At 45.0% G+C, this 20,811-nt stretch overlaps 1 protein-coding gene across 1 annotated transcript; it reads left to right on the plus strand.

Moving 5' to 3' along the window:
* Positions 1-2,241: 2,241 nt before the first annotated feature.
* On the plus strand, positions 2,242-13,088 carry S100A10 (S100 calcium binding protein A10). The gene is made up of 3 exons (XM_081224315.1): positions 2,242-2,385; positions 9,388-9,540; positions 12,676-13,088. The coding sequence occupies exons 2-3, from the start codon at positions 9,409-9,411 to the stop codon at positions 12,835-12,837; spliced, it is 294 nt and encodes a 97-aa protein (XP_081080441.1). The 5' UTR covers positions 2,242-2,385; positions 9,388-9,408; the 3' UTR covers positions 12,838-13,088.
* The last annotated feature ends 7,723 nt before the right edge of the window (positions 13,089-20,811 follow it).

The following is a 20,811-nucleotide window of genomic DNA, read 5'->3' on the forward strand; positions in this document are numbered from 1 at the left end:
GTTTGTTTTGTTTGTTTGTTTTTTAGCCACACTGCACAGCATGCCGGATCTTAGTTCCCCGACCAGGGATGGAACCGGCGCCGCCTGCAGTGGAAGCGAGGAGTCTTAACCACTGGACCACCAGGGAAGTCCCTAGCAGATACTGTTTTGAGAGGGGCTGGTGGTGTTCTTGAGTCTGATACAGTTCAGAAAATTCAAGTTCTTAACGATGTAGGAACTATCTGAAATCACATTCACAATGGCCACCCACCTCCATTTAGGATGCTTGAGCCACACTTACTCCATTTTGATTTTTTAAATGCACTCTTTTCTTTAATGATTAAAGCAGATGTACAATGCATGTCTGGCCACAAAATAGGCTGTTCTAGTTAGCATAAAGTTTAAGTGAAATCATGTATAAGCCAAAATGGCTTCCCCATACCTCATAATGTAAAAACTTCTTCCATCAAAGGAAATATATAAAAGTATTTCTCTTTGGTCCATGAGTTTACAAATAATCTTATTTTCCTTTTTATACATTGGTATATTTTCCAAACTTTCTACAATAAGAATGTAACCTTTTTTACAATCAGATTTAAAAGTGATGGTAAACGTTATTGTTATTTGAAGAACGTCTATCAAATGTTCCTCCTCCAGGAATTGTTCTGCGACCATTCCACGGGAACTTGGAGGCCCCTCCTCAAGTTCTCACAGTGTCCCTTCGTGTCCTCTACCATTCACTGAGCTCACTGGATTTTAGCCATTTGCTAATCTATCTTCCAACAAGATTTGAAGCTCTTTGAGAGACAGGACTGATTCTTTGATTTCTGAATCCCCAGGCCTTAGCACATACATTAAGCATCCCTAAATGTTTGTGAATCAAATGAAGAAATCAAATAAGGAGTCTATAGTATACGGAACTCAGGTATTCTCATTCTAAACCCAGTTGCATATTTCCTGGAACTAAAGAGATCTAGAATTTTCTCCATTCTTGACTGTAACCTAGGGCCTAGGAAGAACTTAGGAAGCCTATGTTTTTTGCAGGAGTGCCCCACTGAACATTCAGCACCAATGTTGCAGGAACCCGGCAGAGTGAGAGCTGAAATCCAAGTTGCCAAGATTAGTCACTTGGAGGCACTTGGAGGATTCCCCAAGTCTGCTCATTCCTTTGGGATCACTCACTCCTCCCAGGACCTCCCCTGGGAACAAAGGAAAACCCAAGACTTGGGACTGGGCCCTTTTCCAACAACAGCTGCTAGTAGTTTGCATTTAACCCTAAACCACAATTAAAATAAAAAGCGGGGGGGACTTTCCTGGTGGTGCAGTGGATAAGTCTCCGTGCTCCCAGTACAGGGAGCCAGGTTGGATTCCTGATCACGGAACTAGATCCCACATGCACGCCGCAACTAACAGTTTGCATGCCACAACTAAGGAGCCCTCCTGCTGCAACTAATACCTGGCGCAACCAAATAAATAAATATTTTTTTAAATGGCGGGGGGAATAGCGTCAGCTAGGAAACACTTAGGTTTTCTCTAAATTTCTTCTAAAGAATTTGAGGACCAAACAGGCCAATTTCAGGACAAAAAAAAGGAGACCCTGAAACAGGTTTTAACAATATCAACTATGACGGAAGCCATTCACACTAAGAGGGGTAAATCTCCAGTTCAACAAAGGGTTTGTAACGCCCTCGATCTGACTAGCCACCAAACGGCAACCACCCCCCTCCACTCCGCGAGCAGGCGCCGGCAGGGAACTCGGCTTCTCTGAGAGCTGCCCGTGGACAGGGGTTCCAGGCCTTGGAGACCCTCCCAACTGACCTCCTAGGGCCTTATCTGAAACCAACCAAGTCTGACGCCCTCGCGGTCGTTAGGACTCCACGAGCCCCTCCCTGTAATATCATCTAGAAAATAATTCCTAGACCTGTAGGTTACGGACAAGCGCTTACAATCTGGTTCTGGGCCAGCGCGCCCCACCCGCAGCATGGCTGGATTCTTGGATTTGCACACTCACTCGCTCTCTAAAACCAAACCCGAGAGGAAGGGCATGGCCGAGGGTGGGAATGTCCTAAAATATTCCAGAGCATTTGAGTAGGAAGAGAAGTTTACAGTATTGCTCTCACTGGGGGCGGTGGGGAGCCCTGGAGCGAGGCTCCTCCGCACAGCGAAAGAAGGGTGTGTGCGCTGCGCCCGGGGTGTGAGTGTTGAGTGCGGGGGCAGGAAGAGGAGGGAGGAGAAGGGGTGGGGTGAGCGGAGGCCCTGACACTGGCCCAGGCTCCTCCTGCCTCCCCCGCTCCCCGCCCCCACTTACTAAGGCGCCCAGCCCGCGGCGCTCTGCTCACTGGCCGCGCGTCCCCGCTAGCCGAGCGCCCCCGCCAGCCGAGCGTCCCCGCCGCCCCTCCTGCCACGGTGAGTTCCGCCCGCCGGTCCCAGGCGGTCCCCAGACCCAGACCCCGCGCCCGTGGAAACCCCCGCATCGGCGGCTCTGGCTCGCCCGGCTGGCTTCGCCGGGTGTCCCGGGCGCCGGGGGGCTTGGTCGAGGATCAGCTGGAGATGGGGAGGTATCTGGGCCACACCCTGGCTTGGAGAGCAGCGCCCCTGACCCGCCCAGGCGCGAGCCCCCAGATCCTCGCGGGGGGGGGCGAGCCCTTGTCCTTCACTACTGTACCTCCGTGTTGGTGCCCTGGGGTCTACTCTCTCCTACCTTTCGGTTTGTCTTTTTTTACACCCACTTTCCTACTTTTCGACTAGTCGCCCTAGTTACCCGAACCCCCGCTTCTGGCCCCCTGTCCTGGCCGGCGTATTTCTTTGTGTGCTCCGGCTGCAGGCTGACCTCTGTCCAGATGTTCGTAGCCACCTCCTAGCTGGACGGCTCGTGCAGGCTCGGGGAGGGCTGACGGTTTCCCTACCCAAAGGACACCCCTCAGCCCCTCTCCCCGATGCTTCAGGTTGGGCTTCCTGTTGTTTGTCTGCTAGACGGGAAGTTTCTTACTGCCGACCGAGGGAGGAAGGTCTATTTTCTTTATAACGCAGTTTTATAACGCAGTTTTGCTGAGGGGTGGGGGTAAGAGGGGGAGGGAAGCCTATGTGAAACCTGTGTGAGTGATTTTTGTACTGAAAGGGATCCCTTCTTGCTGTCTTAAACAAGTGGAACTATACAGAGATAGAGGAAGAGCAGGCTTAACGAAGGATCTTCTAACCCAGACTAATCTGGCCCAGTGCAATGAGCTGTTGGTACCTGGTCACAATTTGAGCCTGGCCAGAGGACGGGCGCTTCCCCCAGGCCTGGATACCACTCTCTAGCCTCGGCCAGACTCCACCTAACTGAAACCCGGAATCTGCCTTGTTGGGCCGGGGTGGTGGGGAAAGCAGAGCAGCTAAGCGTCGTACCAGGCGCAGCCGAGCCCCGGGCCAGACTCTGGAATACGTTAAGCCCACCCCCTTCGCTGGGAGCTTTCTGCAGGGCGTGGTTAGCACAAAGGGCTCCCGGATTCTCCTAGTGGAGGCCTGTGACTCAGTTGTGAGGCCATGTGGGTGTGGCCCGGATGGTTGCAGATTGATTCTGCAGGTGGTTCAGACAGAACACTCCCTGAAGGAAAAGGGGAACTGTGCCATCTTAGAGGGCATTTTCCAAGAGGAAGTGAGTCACACCAGGACTTGGCCCGCAATCTGAAGGAGCGGTTTCTTGACTGAACTGTGTGTGAAGACAGCAGTTAGACTGGTAGGGCCATGGCAGAACTGCTGCTAGGTTATCGGCCTGTATGCCTGCTGGCAGGCTGCCCCAGCTTTATTTAGGAGGTAGCTCTTCCCGTTAAGAGGTTTGCAGTTGCTGCAGATGCTTTTTCCCCTGCAGCCTGAGTTTCAACCTAAAGCAGTGGATTTTCATATCCTGCACCTCAGGTGAGGCCAGTCTCAACACCCTGTCAATGATCTTTGCCTCCAACGTGATTCAGCAAATTGCAAAAGGTAATGACAGGCATTAGGGCAGGAATGAGTTCATATAACTCATTTGGAATTTCTTCATCAGCCCTGCCCCCACAGATTCCTCTCCAGTTTCTATTTAATCATCTCTTCCAAATGATGTATTCCTTCCTTGACAGCCAGAAGCTACTTTCTTCACTGTGGTCCTTGATACACCATTTGGAGAGTCTTATTTTGGTTCTTCAAATTTTCCTGAGGGTCTACTGAGCATAGCACCCTGACTTCTAGGTGATGGTCTTCCCTGGCTTTTCCTGCATACAACATCAGATGGCCCCTTTTCCTCCCATGTCTGGCCCCTGTCCAGCCTCTCCAGCAGCCACTCCAGTGAGGTCAGGCCTTGTGCTGGGTGGAGCTGAGACTGAGTGCCTCCTTGCTTTCCATGGACAGCTCCAAAAATGTGAATCTTTTAGAGCCTACCCACTTGGTATGGCCTTGATCCAGTCCAGTCTTTTAAAGTTGAGGGAAACAATGGAATCCTTTCAGAGTTAAAATGTGCAGATTAGCACTCAGAGTGCTGGGAAAGCTAGACTGATCTTTTTATTAGGATCTTTCTTAAGCTTCTCATTTTCCCGGGACTCAACAATTCAGGAATTTCACATCAAAAGCAAAAATAATGAATTTGCTTATTTTTAACAATTCTCAGCACTTCCTAGCCCTTCAGTGGGTTTAATAGCAGTTGTCTCAGTGGCTATTGTTTGCCAGTTCTGGTGATGCCTGACAACTCTTCAAGAAAAACTGGATGTACTCTTTTAGGGTAGAGACGGCTTCAGAGTTCTCCTATTGGATTGCATCTGGAGCTTTTCTTTTGCTGCTCACTTTTTTTAGTGGGAAAGTTTTACGTTTGGTGAAAGGTGAGAGAGACAGCCTGGATCAGATTCATTGCCTCCACTCACTTCTTCTGAATTCCCTTTAGGGATGAAATCAAGAATGCCTTCTGGGTTCAATTCCCCATCCCACCCCCCACCCCACCCCCAATTTTTTTCTTTTTAAATTCCTCAAAGCAAAAGGAAGGAAACCTAAAACACATTTTAGATAACAGATGTTTGTTTTTACTGACATTCTGCCAATTGTTTTCTGGGTGGGCTGTAAGAAAAGTAGGGTATGGACAAGACACGAAAGAGCAAAGTAGATCAGACTTCTTGCTCTTTGGAAGTCTCCTTTTTGAAATTATGACCTGGATCTGGGCATGAGTCCAGAGCAAACATTTGGTATTGCTTAGAAGCAGACACTTTTCTAAGGAGGCCTCCTACTTCCCTGCTACTCCCAGAAGGATCAAAATGTACATTATTGTCAATTTCCTTCTTACTGCTTCATTGAGCAGGCTCTGAGGACAGGGCGCTAGCTTCTGGGACCCTGCTACTGGAGCCCACAGTTTAGTGTGGAAAGAAACAAACACAGTTACCTAGAATTCAGGCCATATTTTAAAATAGTATGACCTTAGCTGGTGAACTCCCCAGAGGCAAGCATCACGGGACAGAGGTGGTGGAGAGCACACCCACGTGTGCCTAACACCGTGACAGGGTCATGCAAAGTAGGTGTTTGGTGAAGGAACAGAAAAAATGGAAAATTGAATTCCCACCACTGTAACTAAATTTGTAAAGCTCAGAATTCTTTTCGGAAGAGAAAACTACACAAAGAAAGACACGTGAGCTTCCACTCTTCAGACCTGTGTAGGAGATACACAGACATCAGAATAAAATGATTCAATAAAAGGTGAGTGAATGATGAAGTAGTTAGAGCCTGTGGAGCTCACAGTGAGAGAGCAGTAAAGTGGGATAAACCAAAACTCAAGAAAACGGTAAGAGTGAGAAGAGAAAGAAAAGTCAAGTCGTGTTGGGTGACCAGACCTGTTTAGCAGGATACACCGTTTTCTCCTCCGCTATGGAATGTACTCTCCTATGGAATGTACTCTGCGGTTCATTCATAGGCCGCCCCTTTCCCGGCCCTTCCCAGCCCTCACCTCCTCCCGCAGAGCTCCCAGCCTCAAGGGTTTCAGCCCAGACCCGGTAGTCACACCTGCACCTCAGCTCCGGCCAAGGGAATTATTTGATTGATTCATTCACTCATTAGCAAACACTAAACCACTATTTAGTTGTTCGTGGATAGAACTGAATAATTCACAGTTCTTAACCTAGAGGAACTTAAATCTAAGATAGAGAGACGGGCAAATGATTAAATGGATGGAGTGTTTCAGGTGCCGGAGTAGGCTGTCTGGGGAACAGAGGGGACGCTGCAGCCTCTCAACCCCAGGCCCAAGGCTATCCATTGGAAGTGTTTCCGAGCCAGAAGCTATAGAGTCCCGGGGTGGGACTCTTCTGGGGCGGAGGAAACGGCGAATTCAAGTCCCTGAACTGCTTGCTGCTTTAGCAACCAATGGTCAGTGCTTCCGTCAGCCCAGGCTGGGCAAGCCCCGCCCAAAATGGGAGGGCCGGGCAGGCTGACTCAGTAGGTCAACTGCTGCACTCTGGAAGAGCTGTTCGATTCATCCACTAGCCAAAAGAACAGTATTAATCACATCTTCCCCTTTTCCTTCATCTTACTTTAAAACCAGTGTACTGGCTTCACCTTCAAAACGGAATAACTTGCTCGTAGCCCAGGTCAGTGCCCTCAGGGGCCCTGGTTACTGATGAGAGAGTGGTCATCTCTGGTTTTCAAAGCTGTTTTCACTTTCACAACCTTAGATCTCCTGAGTAGCCCCTGATCTACATTCTTATCGCAGAACAAACAGGGAGTCTGTGCCGACTGCTGTGTCCACGGCCCATGTGCTGAGTAAACAGCAGAGGGAGATCCAGTGGGACAGGAAAGCTCTGGCACTTCAGAATGAGCATAGACAATCCCGGGCTGGGTTTGGAGTGACCTGAGTGCTCACTAGAGGAAGACTGGCCTCACTCTCTTGAAGAAAGTATTCAGGGGTGGCCAGGACTTCCTCAGCTTACAAGTTGTATTTCTTAGAGGTTCCTAAATTAGCCTGTTTCCTATTTTAGGGGTCCTTACCCTGCTGTATTCCCTTTCTTACTTCTCTGGCTTTGCAGTGCATTTTCCTTCTGCTCTGCCCTGTGAAGAATGTGAACTAGGTGTCCCACAGCCAGTTCCAGTTTCTGGGATCTTTGGGCATTTGTTGTGAAGTGCCCTGCCACTTGAGCTTGGGCACGGGTATTTTTAAACCTCTGTGGTGGCTGACTCCTTTCCTGAGATATTTCAGAACTGGTGTGGGATGCCACAGCCTTCTCCCATAGGTGACTCATTCAGTTCACTTCTCTTATGTTGCTGGACTTCCAGAGCCAATCCAGGCAAGGCTGACTCCCTCTAAGCCCACTGCCATCTGAAGCCAGATCCTGGCTGTGTCAGGAGAGAGGGGAAAGGGTGTGGTTCCCCTGGAATTCATCCCACAGTGGACCTTGAATTGGCTGCTCTCTCCAAGAGAACTGCTTTCCAGATGACTCATGCCAGATTCTGGTTTATAGCATTCTCTAGAGTATAGCATTCTTTGGCATACTGATTCCTGTACTTTTCTGGAGATTAAGGGGTAGAACTTTTGACTCTTAAAGTGTAATTTTTCAATCCTCATGTTCACCAACTCCACCTTCTCTGTAACAGACAGCATTTACAGATCTGTGTTGAGTACGCATATGTCAGCGGAAGGAACCAGACTGAAAGCATGTCTCCAGTTCTGTTGAGACTCTTCAGGGGAAGTTACCAGCCTCTTCTTCAATCTCTGTTCTAAACTTATTCTTGATGGGTTTTTTTGTGTTTTTTTTTTTGAGTGGTATATTACAGTCTCAATTCAAATTCACCTGTTTCCTATCCAATAGTGATTTTAGATGGTGTTAGCCAAAGCTACTCCATTCTGGCTAAAGCATGCCTTCCAGTTAAGCAAAATTCATTGGGCTCCTATTAAGTACCAGGCATTGGGTCTTGATGAGACATATGCCCCCAGATTATTATATCTGAATATAATGATCTGACACATCCTTTCCTTTCTTTTTTTTTAAATTAAATTTATTTATTTATTTATTTATTGGCTGTGTTGGGTCTTCGTTGCTGCGGGTGGGCTTTCTTTAGTTGCAGTGAGCGGGGCTACTCTTCATTGCAGTGCACGGGCTTCCCATTGCGGTGGCTTCTCTTGTTGCGGAGCATGGGCTCTAGGTGTGTGGGCTTCAGTAGTTGTGGCACGCAGGCTCAGTAGTTGTGGCAAACGGGTTTAGTTGCTCCACGGCATGTGGGATCTTCCCAGACCAGGGTTCGAACCCGTGTCCCCTGCATTGGTAGGCGGATTCTTAACCACTGCACCACCAGGGACGTCCCTTACCTTTGTTTTAAACTATTCACAATGAAAAGCTCTTCCTTTCCCACTGCACCTCAGACTGTGAGAGTAGCTCTTTTGTCTAGTGCTGCCAAAAATATATCAGATCCCCAAAGGAATTAGGATATACTATTACTTGTTCCTTCTCAAGGAAGTAGATAATGGGCTTTGGGTAGCTTTTATTTGGGTAGGGCAACTGCATGTTACTACCAAAGATGCAAATGTCTTTGTTACAATCAATAACAAGTTCAGAACTTTAGTAAAGAATACATGGAGGGGGCTTCCCTGGTGGCGCAGTGGTTGGGAGTCCGCCTGCCCATGCAGGGGACGCGGGTTCGTGCCCCGGTCTGGGAGGATCCCACATGCCACGGAGCAGCTGGGCCCGTGAGCCATGGCCGCTGAGCCTGCGCGTCTGGAGCCTGTGCTCCGCAATGGGAGAGGCAACAGCAGTGAGAGGCCCGCGTACCGCAAAAGAAAAAAAAAAAAAATACATGGAATTCCCTGGCGGTCCAGTGGTTAGGCCTCAGCACTTTTACTGCAGTGGCCTGTGTTCAGTTCTGGTCGGGGAACTAAGATATTGCAAGCCACGCGGTGAGGCCAATACATGCTCAGGAGACAAAATTCATTTTTAAGCAGATTTCTAAACCCTAGAATGACTGAACAAGGTTACCTAGTTAAGCTTGGAGAGTTGAAGTTTTTATATTAACCAGGCTTGATTGTGTGGGTTGTTGGTATTCAGCCATATCCATATCGAAGAGTCCCATTTACCAGCGCTAAGAGAAACAGAGAAACGTCTGTTCTTTCAGTAGGTGCTTTGTCAGTTAAAAGGAGGGGCACTGATTTTGCTTTTCCAAATAATTAGTGTTTTTACTCTTCATTTGGTGATTTATGCAAAATTAGCGGGCAACTAGATAAATCCCTTATTCAGAGCACCAATACCTGAACTGCCTATTTTCATCAGCAGGAGGCATAAAACCTGAGTGAACTGGTTCTTATAGTCATTGAATTTTACAGCTGAAAAGGATTGAATGAATGAGCTAATCACCCTCTTCCAATCATTCTCAAAAGACTGGTAATTCATGTCGCTTAAAAGTTAACGTAAATTGTTTCTTTACATCCTTTAATAGGTTCCAACAGACCTCACCAAAATGCCGTCTCAAATGGAACACGCCATGGAAACCATGATGTTCACATTTCACAAATTTGCTGGGGATAAAGGCTACTTAACAAAGGAGGACCTGAGAGTACTCATGGAAAAGGAGTTTCCTGGATTTTTGGAAGTAAGTGTTGAAAGGCTCAGAAAGAACCAGAACCAGATGTAAAAATCAATGCTTCTGGGCCCTAGTTCCTTTCCCTTCCTCTTTCCAGCCCTTCCCTGTGGAAGTCACTACTAGAAAGGTGTTTTCATTCATTTACTTATTAAACATTATTGAATGCCTACTGTTTGTAAGATACTAGGGGAGGAAACAGAAGGTAAAGAAGTCACAGCCCCTGCCCTCAAGGAGCTTACAGTTTGGAAGTGAAATGACACTACACACAAATCACCATAATGCGAGGTGTTAGAAGTCATCCGTGTCCATTGAGACAGAGTTGTCGGAAAGAGGACCTTTCACCAGAGTAATCAACCAGGTTGCCTTGTTGCCCTCAGGCCCATAAACCTGGCACTGGAGGTACCACATCCTGGTCACATCCACTTTGAGCAACTTGAATCTCCCTTCTTAAATTAAATCCCTTTAGATAAAGGCTTTAAAATTTTTTTCCAACACTGCTCTAAAGCAATGGTGTCAAGCATCTGCTGAATGAGAGCCAAGCGGCACTCCAGAAGTAACTGCTTTTCACATTGAAAATGCAATGAGAACACAGGAGCGCAGTTTGAGTTTATGCCTCACCTTTGACAGATCGAGGGGTCCGTGAAGACCAGAAGAGGATCTGCCATGAGCTCAGATACATCACTCAGGACATTAGGCAACAAGGCACAGTTGCCCTTTTACATCATAGGCCCTCAAGAGATGGTTGTTGCGTTTCACTGAAGGTGAAACATTGCCTAACAAAATATTAGATTGAAATGCAGGCCTTTCTCCCCCTGCCACAGCCAGAGTCATTTGAAGGGATCAGTACTGTGTTTGGTGTGCATTAGCCTCTAAAGGGCGAAGGGAGGAGATGGTAAAAGACAGGGTTCTGCCTCTTGTCATCTGCCTGGTAAACAGCATTAATCAAGCCCCTGACTCCTGACTCATTAAACATAGGGTTTTGTAGTACATGATGACTTACATGTTATCAATACCAGTCAAATAAGCAGATATAAATAGCTTAACTAGTATCTCAGAGCTGCAATTCTATCCCAGAATGAGTTAGAGGATACTGTTGTTCTGCTTTTGTACAGTTCTGGGATAGAGCCCCAGACCAGGACCCTAACTGGGAAGGTTGCTTCAGCTTCCTGTGCCTCAGTTCCTGCCTCTGGAAAATGAGAGGCTGGACATGATTATCTCCAAGACCACTTTCACTTTCTGTGATCCTTCCAGGCAAGCATAAAATTCGAGGACAAAATGTGCTCATTGTAAACCTGCCCATCACACAAACAAAGGCGTTCTCGGTCTACTTCTGAACACTCATTAATTGTGTTGTTGCATAAGTTAGAAGCCAGGATGATATCACATGAGACGAAGATCCTTCCTCCCTAAAGGCTTTGTGGCTTGGTAAACATAAAGTGTTCAGTACCGAGTACTGAACGTGGCAGTATAATTTATTCTAAGCATGGGGTCATAATTCCAAGCACACCCACACTCGCTGCATTCACAGATCGTTTTGTTTCTAAACTTGACCCCTTACGTCATCCAAATTTCACTCCTTCTGACCACAGCCAGGAAGCTGGGGTTAAGGCCAGAATTAACTGAAACCCACCCAAAGCAGAGGTAGCTGCATAGACAGGTTATAGATGATTGCTTAGGGCATGTAGGAAATGCTGCTGCTTTACCTTAAGGGATTTCTGAGTGCAGTTTATAAAAATCCAACACACTTGAGACACTGAGTATCAGTTCCCTCACTCATTTATACAATCAATGAAATTCATAAATATTTTACCTGAGTCCTTTAACACCTGTAAAGGGCCATATTTCCCTCTGGTTGATGGCATGGACCCTACAGGAGAAACCACACTTTCCCACTTCTAAGCATCATCACTACGAAAAGGAATGATCAAGCCAATCACCTTGAAAACAGAGTAAAAGAAAAAACAAAGGGGATCTTAACGTGCTCATCTTAGTTCCATGTATTCATGCTAGGCACTGAGAATCATGGGGAGTTTTATAACTCCATCACACATACTGCTTTTGAAGTACATCCAGTGTAAAACAAAGAGTACATCCAGCAAAGAGTATAGGATGGCATAGATTGACCAACTTATTAAGAACAGAAGCAATCTTAGAAACACTCTAGTCCAACCTCAATTCTTAGTTGTTACATGAAGGCCCACCAAGCTGTGTGACTTACTCAAGGTCACCTGGCTAATATGATATGAAGCCACCCTAGACTGGCCTCAGCTGTGCCAAGAAATGAGGAACATCTGCCTGAACTCTTTAAACCTAACAAACCCCAGGGCATCATTAACACCTCTTTAAAATCCATAGGACATGGGGCTTCCCTGGTGGCGCAGTGGTTGAGAGCCCACCTGCCGATGCAGGGGACACAGGTTCGTGCCCCGGTTCAGGAAGATCCCACATGCCGCGGAGCGGCTGGGCCCGTGAGCCATGGCCACTGAGCCTGCGCGTCCGGAGCCTGTGCTCCGCAGCGGGAGAGGCCACAACAGTGAGAGGCCCACGTACTGCAAAAAAAATAAATAAATAAAATAAAATAAAATCCATAGGACAATGATCTGAAATTTACTCCCTAAATAATCGCATGAGGTCTTTCATAGGAGTTTCCTTCTTTAAGGACTTGACCATTATATCAGGAATGAAAGTTTGTCAAGAGAATATAAGTTTAAACTAAAAATTGGGGGAATTTAGGGTGGTTCTCAGACAGAATTTTGTGATTCTGAAAATTGTGGTAACAGTTGGACTGTAAGTAAAGCATGTCAGAAGGCCATGCTGGTTTCTAAGTGGATTGAGAGTTCAGAGTCGTGAGTCTCCCTTCTCTGGCACTGAATCTCTTTCTAGAAATAAGCTGTTTCTAGTCCCTGAGTTATATACAAGAGTGCCATGGAAACCTCTTTCCTAGCTTGAAATAATATGAATTTACTGAAATGCTCCCTCAAAGCAGAAAAATACATTTAGATGACCGCCAAAGATCACTACGACCTAAAGCAAGAATTGAAATAATTAGGAGATTATATATATAGCTGTCAGCAGTACAAATCAAAGAAGCTCGTCATTGCAACCATTGACTCATATTTCTTGCCTCTGTCCTTTTTTTTTCAGAATCAAAAAGACCCTCTGGCTGTGGACAAGATAATGAAGGACCTGGACCAGTGCCGAGACGGCAAAGTGGGCTTCCAGAGCTTCTTTTCACTAATCGCTGGGCTCACCATCGCATGCAATGACTATTTTGTAGTACACATGAAGCAGAAGGGAAAGAAGTAGGCAGCATTGAACAATTACTCCCACCCTGATAAGAATTCTCATAAAGGGTCACTTAAGGAATCTGCCCCACAGCTACCCCTGTATAAGGATTTCCTGAGCAGATTGGGACCCTTAGAAAATGTACAAATAAAATCCAGCTCCACCTTGAGAAGCAGAGAAAGAAAAGTCAGTTAAAGCCAGATAAGCTTTTGATTTTTATATTGCTTGCATCCCCTTGCCCTCAATAAACAAATTCCTTTTTTAGTTCTGAATTTGAGACAGGATGTTTGTTCTTCTTCAGAAATGTTTGTTCCCTGCTTCATTCACAAAGAGCCCACATGCCCTTAAGCATCTAGCGCAAGGCAGAGCTCTTTCCACAGAACCTGCAAAATGGGAAAGCACTCTCCACTCAGGCTTGAAGTCTAACTTCTCAAATTGATCTGCCCTGTAGCTGTTCCTAGCTGAAGGACAACAACTCCAAGGATTAAAAGAGGGCACTTCAGGGTATATTCCACCTTTATAATTCCTGAGCATAGTCCTGCCCAGTTAAAGCAGTGCCTTTCCGGCCAGCACTTTGTATGCCTGAAATGTCTGAGTCCATTTTTCATAACAAAGTTTCAGCAAACTAGGGTAAAAATAGTTCCATAAGACAACTAATCAAAATTAGAGTCTAGTGTGATGCCTCTAACAATATAACACTAACATTTTTTGAGCTGTCATGAGATGCCATGATTGTACTAAGATGTCAGGAAATAGGCTAGCCATGATTTATAATATAATGGGGTAGTGCTTTTTTTGTTGAAAATGAAATGCCAGTACTTATGTCTTGATAAATAGCAGAATGTTTCTCCCAGCCCTTTCTGTGTCTGTTACAAGCTTCAGCAGATATGCATTCCATAGCTATTATTAAATAGCTATGCTTATTAATAATACAGTATTCTATATTTTTATGGAGAGATGAGGTATTAATTGGCACATGAAATTGTCCCAATTAAATAGGTCAATGAAGATGGAAACATCAATATAACTCTGGGGGAAAGTTCAATATAAGGTCATCCGGGCTTCCCTGGTGGCGCAGTGGTTGGGAGTCCGCCTGCCGATGCAGGGGACACCGGTTCGTGCCCCGGTCCGGGAAGATGCCACATGCCACGGAGTGGCTGGGCCCGTGAGCCATGGCCGCTGAGCCTGCGCGTCCGGAGTCTGTGCTCCACAAAGGGAGAGGCCACAACAGTGAGGGGCCCGCTACAGCAACAAAAAAACAAAACAATATAAGGTCATCCACCATCACAAGGAAAAACATGCAAAAGGGAACAGGATAGTCCAAAACTATCTTTGGGGAAAGGATATCTGTAATAAAATCAAGGCCCAAGATAAAATTCCAACCATTTTATTTTGTCTCAGCCAACAAATGAACAAGGTAAGACAACTTATCTTGTTAGCTATAGTTAACAGATAGCTTTGCAGCTATAGAGTTATATCAGTCAGCAGGTTTACAAAGAGAGGGATTTACTACAAGATATTAAATGGAGGAGCGGAGTTGGCTAGCTAAAGAACTGACTTGAGGAATGATTCCCAAATCTGTGCCATAGAACTGGGCCCCCAAGGAAACTGTTGGCTCAGGAAGCTGCCTGCTGAACTGGGAAGCCGTTGCTAAATCTAGCAGCTCCAGAACCACACAACCCATGGCACGGTCCACACTACCAAATATGGGTACCCATTACCCTGCCTCTTTCCACACATGACTTGGCTCCCACATCCAAGTATCAAAGAAGTGCATCTCATTACCAGAAACTCAATCACATCAAAACCTGAACTGCAAGGGAGTCTGGCAAATAGTTTTACATTTTCCAACCTCTACACACTAGAGTTGGCATGCTGGTCCACCATATCTGCCACAGTGACAATTCTTAATTCTAAGAGAAATCTTCCGATGGACCTAGAGACTGTCATACAGAATGAAGTAAGTCAGAAAGAGAAAAACAAATATCGTATAATATTGCTAATATGTGGAATCTAGAAAAATGATACAGATGAACTTATTTGCAAAGCAAAAATAGAGACACAGACATAGAGAACAAACGTATGGATACCAAGGGGGGAAGGGGGAGTGGGATGAATTGGGAGATTGGAATTGACATATATACACTACTATGTATAAAATAGATGACTAATGAGAACCTACTGTATAGCACAGGGAACTCTACTCAGTGCTTTGTGGTGACTTAAATGGGCAGGAAATCCAAAAAAGGGGATATATGTATACATATAGCTGATTTACTTTGCTGTACAGCAGAAACTAACACAACATTGTAAAGTGACTATACTCCAATAAATATTAATTTAAAAAAAATAAGAGAACTCTTCCAACCTGTAGGTTAAAGAGATTATTGCTCTAAGGAAACTCTAAAAGATAACCTCTGACAGCTACAAGGAATAGAGAAGCAAACTGGCCCATCCCAGTAAGGCAAACTTGTATCAGTCCAAATGTACCCTTTTAGTTTACACCACCTGCGTCCTGGGGCAACTGTGTTTACTGGGTGTTATAAAATTGGTGTTCAGTTTGCAAATGGGCAGGTGAAAGTGTAACACAGGGATATTATAGGCTCAGATGTCCCCAAATCCATAGCAAGCTTTCACACTTGAAGCCTCTTTACCTGAAAACAGAAAGAGGACTATCCCAGGAGAGAGGGCTCTGGGGCTAGGAGAGAGGAAGTATCATTCATCTTCACAGTGGATTTGTAGAGTCTAAAAATTTCTAAAGCAGTGTATTATTCCCAGAACATGGCCTCAGATGCTCTGGCCAGGGAATCATCTGAGTCACTGTATTTGGGGGGTGTGTGTGGGGGTGGCGCTGGGAGGAGAGGAGAGGGAAAGTGGACAATAAGTTACTTTTTCTCACCTTAGCCTCATTGCTCGAAGCACTTAGTAGGGAGCTAGTACAAGGAAAATTAAAGGCTATTTATGGTTTGAAATCCTACACGGCTTTCCATGCCAACAAAAACACAGGGCTCCCACAATCTGACCTGCTGAAACAGCCGTTCAGGCTTTCGGAGCCACAGCCTAATGGCTCCCAGGGGCAAAGCTGCAATTATGCCAACAGTCATCAAGAGGAACCATCTGGAAAATTCCACTCATTCTGCTACAGGGCTGAGTTGTAAAAGCAGATCCTGCCCCTCCCCACACCCAGCTGTGAAGGAAGAACGATTAACAGTACAGAAAGCCAGTTTCAAACATGCTGCAGAGCTGACCCTGAAAAACACCTCATTTTCTCTCTTGGACCCTGACCATGAGCCAATTACTTGTGCTTTAATACTTTTCTATCCAACTCATCTCAGTGGGAGACCAAGGGCAAGTATATAAACCTCTCTCTCAAGTCGACCAATTTGAAAGTGATTGTTCAGGTAACTTCTCTGGCTCTTAACCACAGAGGAATAGTTGTGAATAGTTCAGTCATTTGGCAAATATTTACGAGGGCGACTATATGAATGACACCAAGCAAAGTTTTGTGGCAGATATAAAGAAGCAGAACAGGGCCTGCTCGGGGATATTATAATCGGGTTGCAAGTGAATAGATAAAACAGACAAAAAGTTAAATAACAACACAACAGAGGATTGGCAAAGGTGAGATGTGATGGGCACCCTTGGTCACTGTTGGTAAGAATGTAATTTATACAACCTCCGGAGGAGGCAAAAGTTGGCAGTAGGTACCAGGATCCTCTGATGTGTTTTCTTGGATCCAATATTTCTATCCCTAAGCATTTCTCGTAACAAAGTAATCAAAGATAGTGACAAAGATTCATATGCAAAGATATTTAACGCAGCATTCTTTAGAATAGTTAAAACCCAAATAAAACCTCCATGTCCAACTATACAGTTATGGTTAAATAAGTTAAGTGTAGATGCACATGGGATACTATATGACTCATGAAAACCATGACTGAAGAATATTAAATAAGATGGGGAATTGTCTATGTAAAGTAAAGCAGACAGTAAAATTGGTATATAATGGGATTCTTCCCTTTTTAAAATATGTGTCTGCATACACACACAGACAAAGACCAAAGGAAATATACCCACGTGTGTTTTAGTTTCCAAGGTAGGAGTTACTGGCCTGGGAAATTGTTGTCTCCCAAAAGAAGTTTATGAGCTTATTTTAATTTTCTTCTCTACACACTGCTACGTTACCTAAATTTTCTATAATAATTCTACTTTTGCAATCTGGGAAACAAAATTCTAAACAGTATTTTTTAAAAGCACATGTGAGGGGCTTCCCTGGTGGCGCAGTGGTTGGGAGTCTGCCTGCCGATGCAGGGGACACGGGTTCGTGCCCCGGTCCGGGAAGATCCCACATGCCATGGAGCGGCTAGGCCCGTGAGCCATGGCCGCTGAGCCTGTGCGTCCGGAGCCTGTGCTCCGCAACGGGAGAGGCCACAACAGTGAGAGGCCCGCGTATCGCAAAAAAAAAAAAAAAAAAAAAAAAGTGCATGTGTATTTATTGAGGGTCTACCATGAGTCAAGACCTGTATGAGATACTTCTTAAACATTATCTTATTTAGCCCTCACAGTAACCCTCTTATGGTATTATAATATCCATTTTACAGATGACAAAACTAAGACTCAAGTAACTCTCTCAAAGTCCCACAGTGACAATGTCAAGATCTGAACTCAGATATTGTCTTTTTCTTTCTTTCTTTCTTCCTTTCTTTCTTTTTCTTTCTTTCTTTCCTTTCTTGCTTTATTTCTCTTCTTTCTTTCTTTCCATTCTGCAGCTGTGTCAAGATGCTATTTGCATGTTATAACATTCAAAAGAGTAAGAAATCATTGTGGGCTGGGCAAGACTAGTCAGAGAAGGTTTTGTGTAAGAGGTAGGATCTTATCTGGTCTTCAAAGAGTAGAAGAAATGTGGATAATAGTGTTCTTACTACAATCCAGTTTCTGTTCTAGTGCTTTACAAATATTAACTCATTGCTCCTCCCAGCTTATGAGGTAGGTGCTATTACTTTACAGGTAGTTTGACCAGGGTACCAAGCTGATAAGTGGTGGCGGCAGAATTTGAACCTAGACCATCTAAGGTTTTAACCACTCTTCCCTGGTGCATCTCTGGACATGGTAATGATAGCACCAAGTAATATCCAGACAAAGAACACCTGGGAGGCCTTTCACAGTCCAGCATGCTAGAATGGAGTGTATTCACGTAAGGAAGTGCATGTAGGTGGCACAGGAAAGGTAGGAGGTGATAAGTGAATGATAACTGGGAAATAGTAAATGATATGAGAAGTGTGGTGGGTGAGGTCACTGGATTAAAAACTCTACAAATCTAAGGTTTGAGTTATCTCTACTCCTTTGGGAGACAGAGATGAGCCTCTTGTATAAAAGGAGGTAATCAGCAGAAAATGTGTTCTTGTGAATGTTCTACCCACTTTCTTCTAGCTTTCACATTCCAGTCACATTCCAGCTACAAAAGATAAAGCAGGGTGGGGATTCTTATTTGTCTTTCTAAGAAGCTCCGAGAACAGAGGAGGAAGGAAAAAAATTGACCTCTGCCAAGTCATGCCAAAACCAAGAGAGAGAGAAGATCAAGATGATGGGGCCATAAGGTCTGGGTGAGAAAGCTGCCTCCATATAACACGAATTCACCTTGTTTCCCACCATGAGTCCCATTTACCTGCAAAATGGCATGTTCACTCCAACTGTAGCTACCCTATATATATTTTTTAAAATTAATTTATTAATTTATTTTATTTTTGGTTGCGTTGGGTCTTCGTTGCTGCGTGCGGGCTTTCTCTAGTTGCGGTGAGCGGGGACTACTCTTTGTTGTGGTGCGCGGGCTTCTCATTGTGATGGCTTCTCTTGCTGCAGAGCACGGGCTCTAGGCGTGCGGACTTAGTAGTTGTGGCTCAAGGGCTCTAGAGTGCAGGCTCGGTAGCTGTGGCACACGGGCTTAGTTGCTCCATGGTGTGTGGGATCTTCCTGGACCAGGGCTCGAACCCGTGTCCCCTGCATTGGCAGGCAATTCTTAACCACTGCGCCACCAGGGAAGTCCCTATCCTATATTTTTTTAGGGTAAAGTCTGGAAGAGTTATGTAAAAGTAAAAATGGTCGTGTTATTAAAGTTTTCTTTAACATTTATACATCATCCTTTCAATAAGATTGACCAAAGGTAGAAAAATAATTTCAATTAGCTCTCCAGACACAGAACTTGTACTGCTCAGTGTAAAAATCCTATTTGTCACGTTACCCAAAGCAGCTAATCAACGAACAGCCCCTGCATTTCCAGTTCTTCCTGCAAAGGTTCAGCCTGTCCCTTTCAAGCTCTTCTAGGCATATCCATCAAGGCTCTGATGAGCATTAATAGCACTTAGCCTCAAGCCTGTTCTTCTAGAGGGAGGAGGGAGATGATTCAGCTTTGGTCTCAGCAGGGAGGACTCTGCTCTGTCCTACCCAATCCTGGGTGAGTCAGCGCACAGAGCCAGGTTTCTTGGCATTCTTACAAATTTTACAAATGTTAAAATTTCCTTTCAACGATGTGATTTAAAGCACTGCAGGAGTAGCAAATGACACAGAAAATGTGGTCACTGGCCTGCAAAGAGTTTACAGTCTGGTGGAACAAGAGCTGTACATACCACAGCAACAATACATGAAGTGTGTGAGGTAAAGAAATAGCATCAGTGGTGTTAACTCTGAAGGTTGGGGGTTTCATGGAGGAAGCATCTTGGCCACAAAGGACTGAGAGGAAGATCCGCTTTGGGCAGGGAAGGCTGGGAAGAACAGAGAGAAACACAGAAAACGTGGAAAGGCAAGAAGGAGAAGTGAGAAGCCTGGCCGGGCTGTGACTGGGATGGGAGTGCTGTCAGATGGAGGATGGGCACGGACCTCCTCACGGCTAATGTGGGGTGGGGGCCGCTGGTAGGATTTATCAAGGTGTTGAGCAAGGGAGTAGTATTTCAGCACAATTAATGCAACACAAGTAACGGATGTGGGAGAGACTAGAGACCTACCAATCAAGTCTACTGCTCACTGTACTGCTGTGAAAACACTGAGGGAGATCTCAATGTGCTGATTTGGAATGGTCTCCAAGACACAGTATTAGAGTAAAAAAGTACAGAAGAGTGTGCGTCTGTCTGTCTATGTGTCTATTAAATGATCATTTGTGAAGAAATGACAGGGGAGAATGTAAGCACATAATTACTTAAATATGAAAACAACATATCCAAAAAGAATATACAAGAAACTGATGAAGCCGGATGATTCCCAGAAAGAACAGGATGGCTGCGGGAACAAGAATTGGGAAGGAGAATATTTATGTGTCCTTTTGTATCATTAGAATTTGAGTCCATGTAGAGATACAAAAAATTAATAAAATTATACTTTAAAAAATAATTCATTGTTTTAAAAAATATTTTAAAGAACTTTCCTGTCTTTAGTAAACATGTATTGTTTTAATAATCAAAGCTTCACATTATTCTCTTAAGGTTTTATGTGCATATTGTAATAATCTGAGTAAGATAAGTTAAGGTTTGGACTAGAGTACTCGAGGCAAGAATGTAAGGATGAGATGAGGTGGATGCAAACAGACAGAATGATATAAAAAGCGAGGATGGGTATTGGAATTGAAGAAGAATTTATTCTTCAAAAGCCACTCTTCACACCGAATATATACGATGAACAGCAGATAATTAGGATCTGCTAAGGATTCCCTAAGCCTGTGCTTCTTCACACTGTAGCCAGGGGGTTTTGGGTGAGAGTCAATGACAGAGTTTACTCAAGTTATAGCTTCAGTAGGGAGCACTTTTCTGGAGCACCCACTTTACTTAAGGGTGTCATTTAAAACAATTTTATATTAAAACAGATCTTCAGCATAAAACACAGGACTTCTAAGAAAATTCCCTCCTACAGGGTGTTCCTTTTGGCTGCACTTTTTGGATACCTCCCCACAACACACACACACACACACACACACACACAAGGCAGGTGTTCACTTTCCTCTGCTACAAC

Source organism: Mesoplodon bidens, assembly GCF_964165515.1.
Source record: "Mesoplodon bidens genome assembly, chromosome: 2".
NCBI lineage: Eukaryota > Metazoa > Chordata > Mammalia > Artiodactyla > Ziphiidae > Mesoplodon > Mesoplodon bidens.

What these genes read in the sequence shown, in the direction of transcription:
- S100A10 (XM_081224315.1), top strand. Translation starts at nt 9,409, where the DNA reads ATGCCGTCTCAAATGGAACACGCCATGGAAACCATGATGTTCACATTT. An exon ending in AGTTTCCTGGATTTTTGGAA is followed by an intron (nt 9,541 to 12,675) that starts GTAAGTGTTGAA and finishes TTTTTTTTTCAG; the next exon opens with AATCAAAAAGACCCTCTGGC.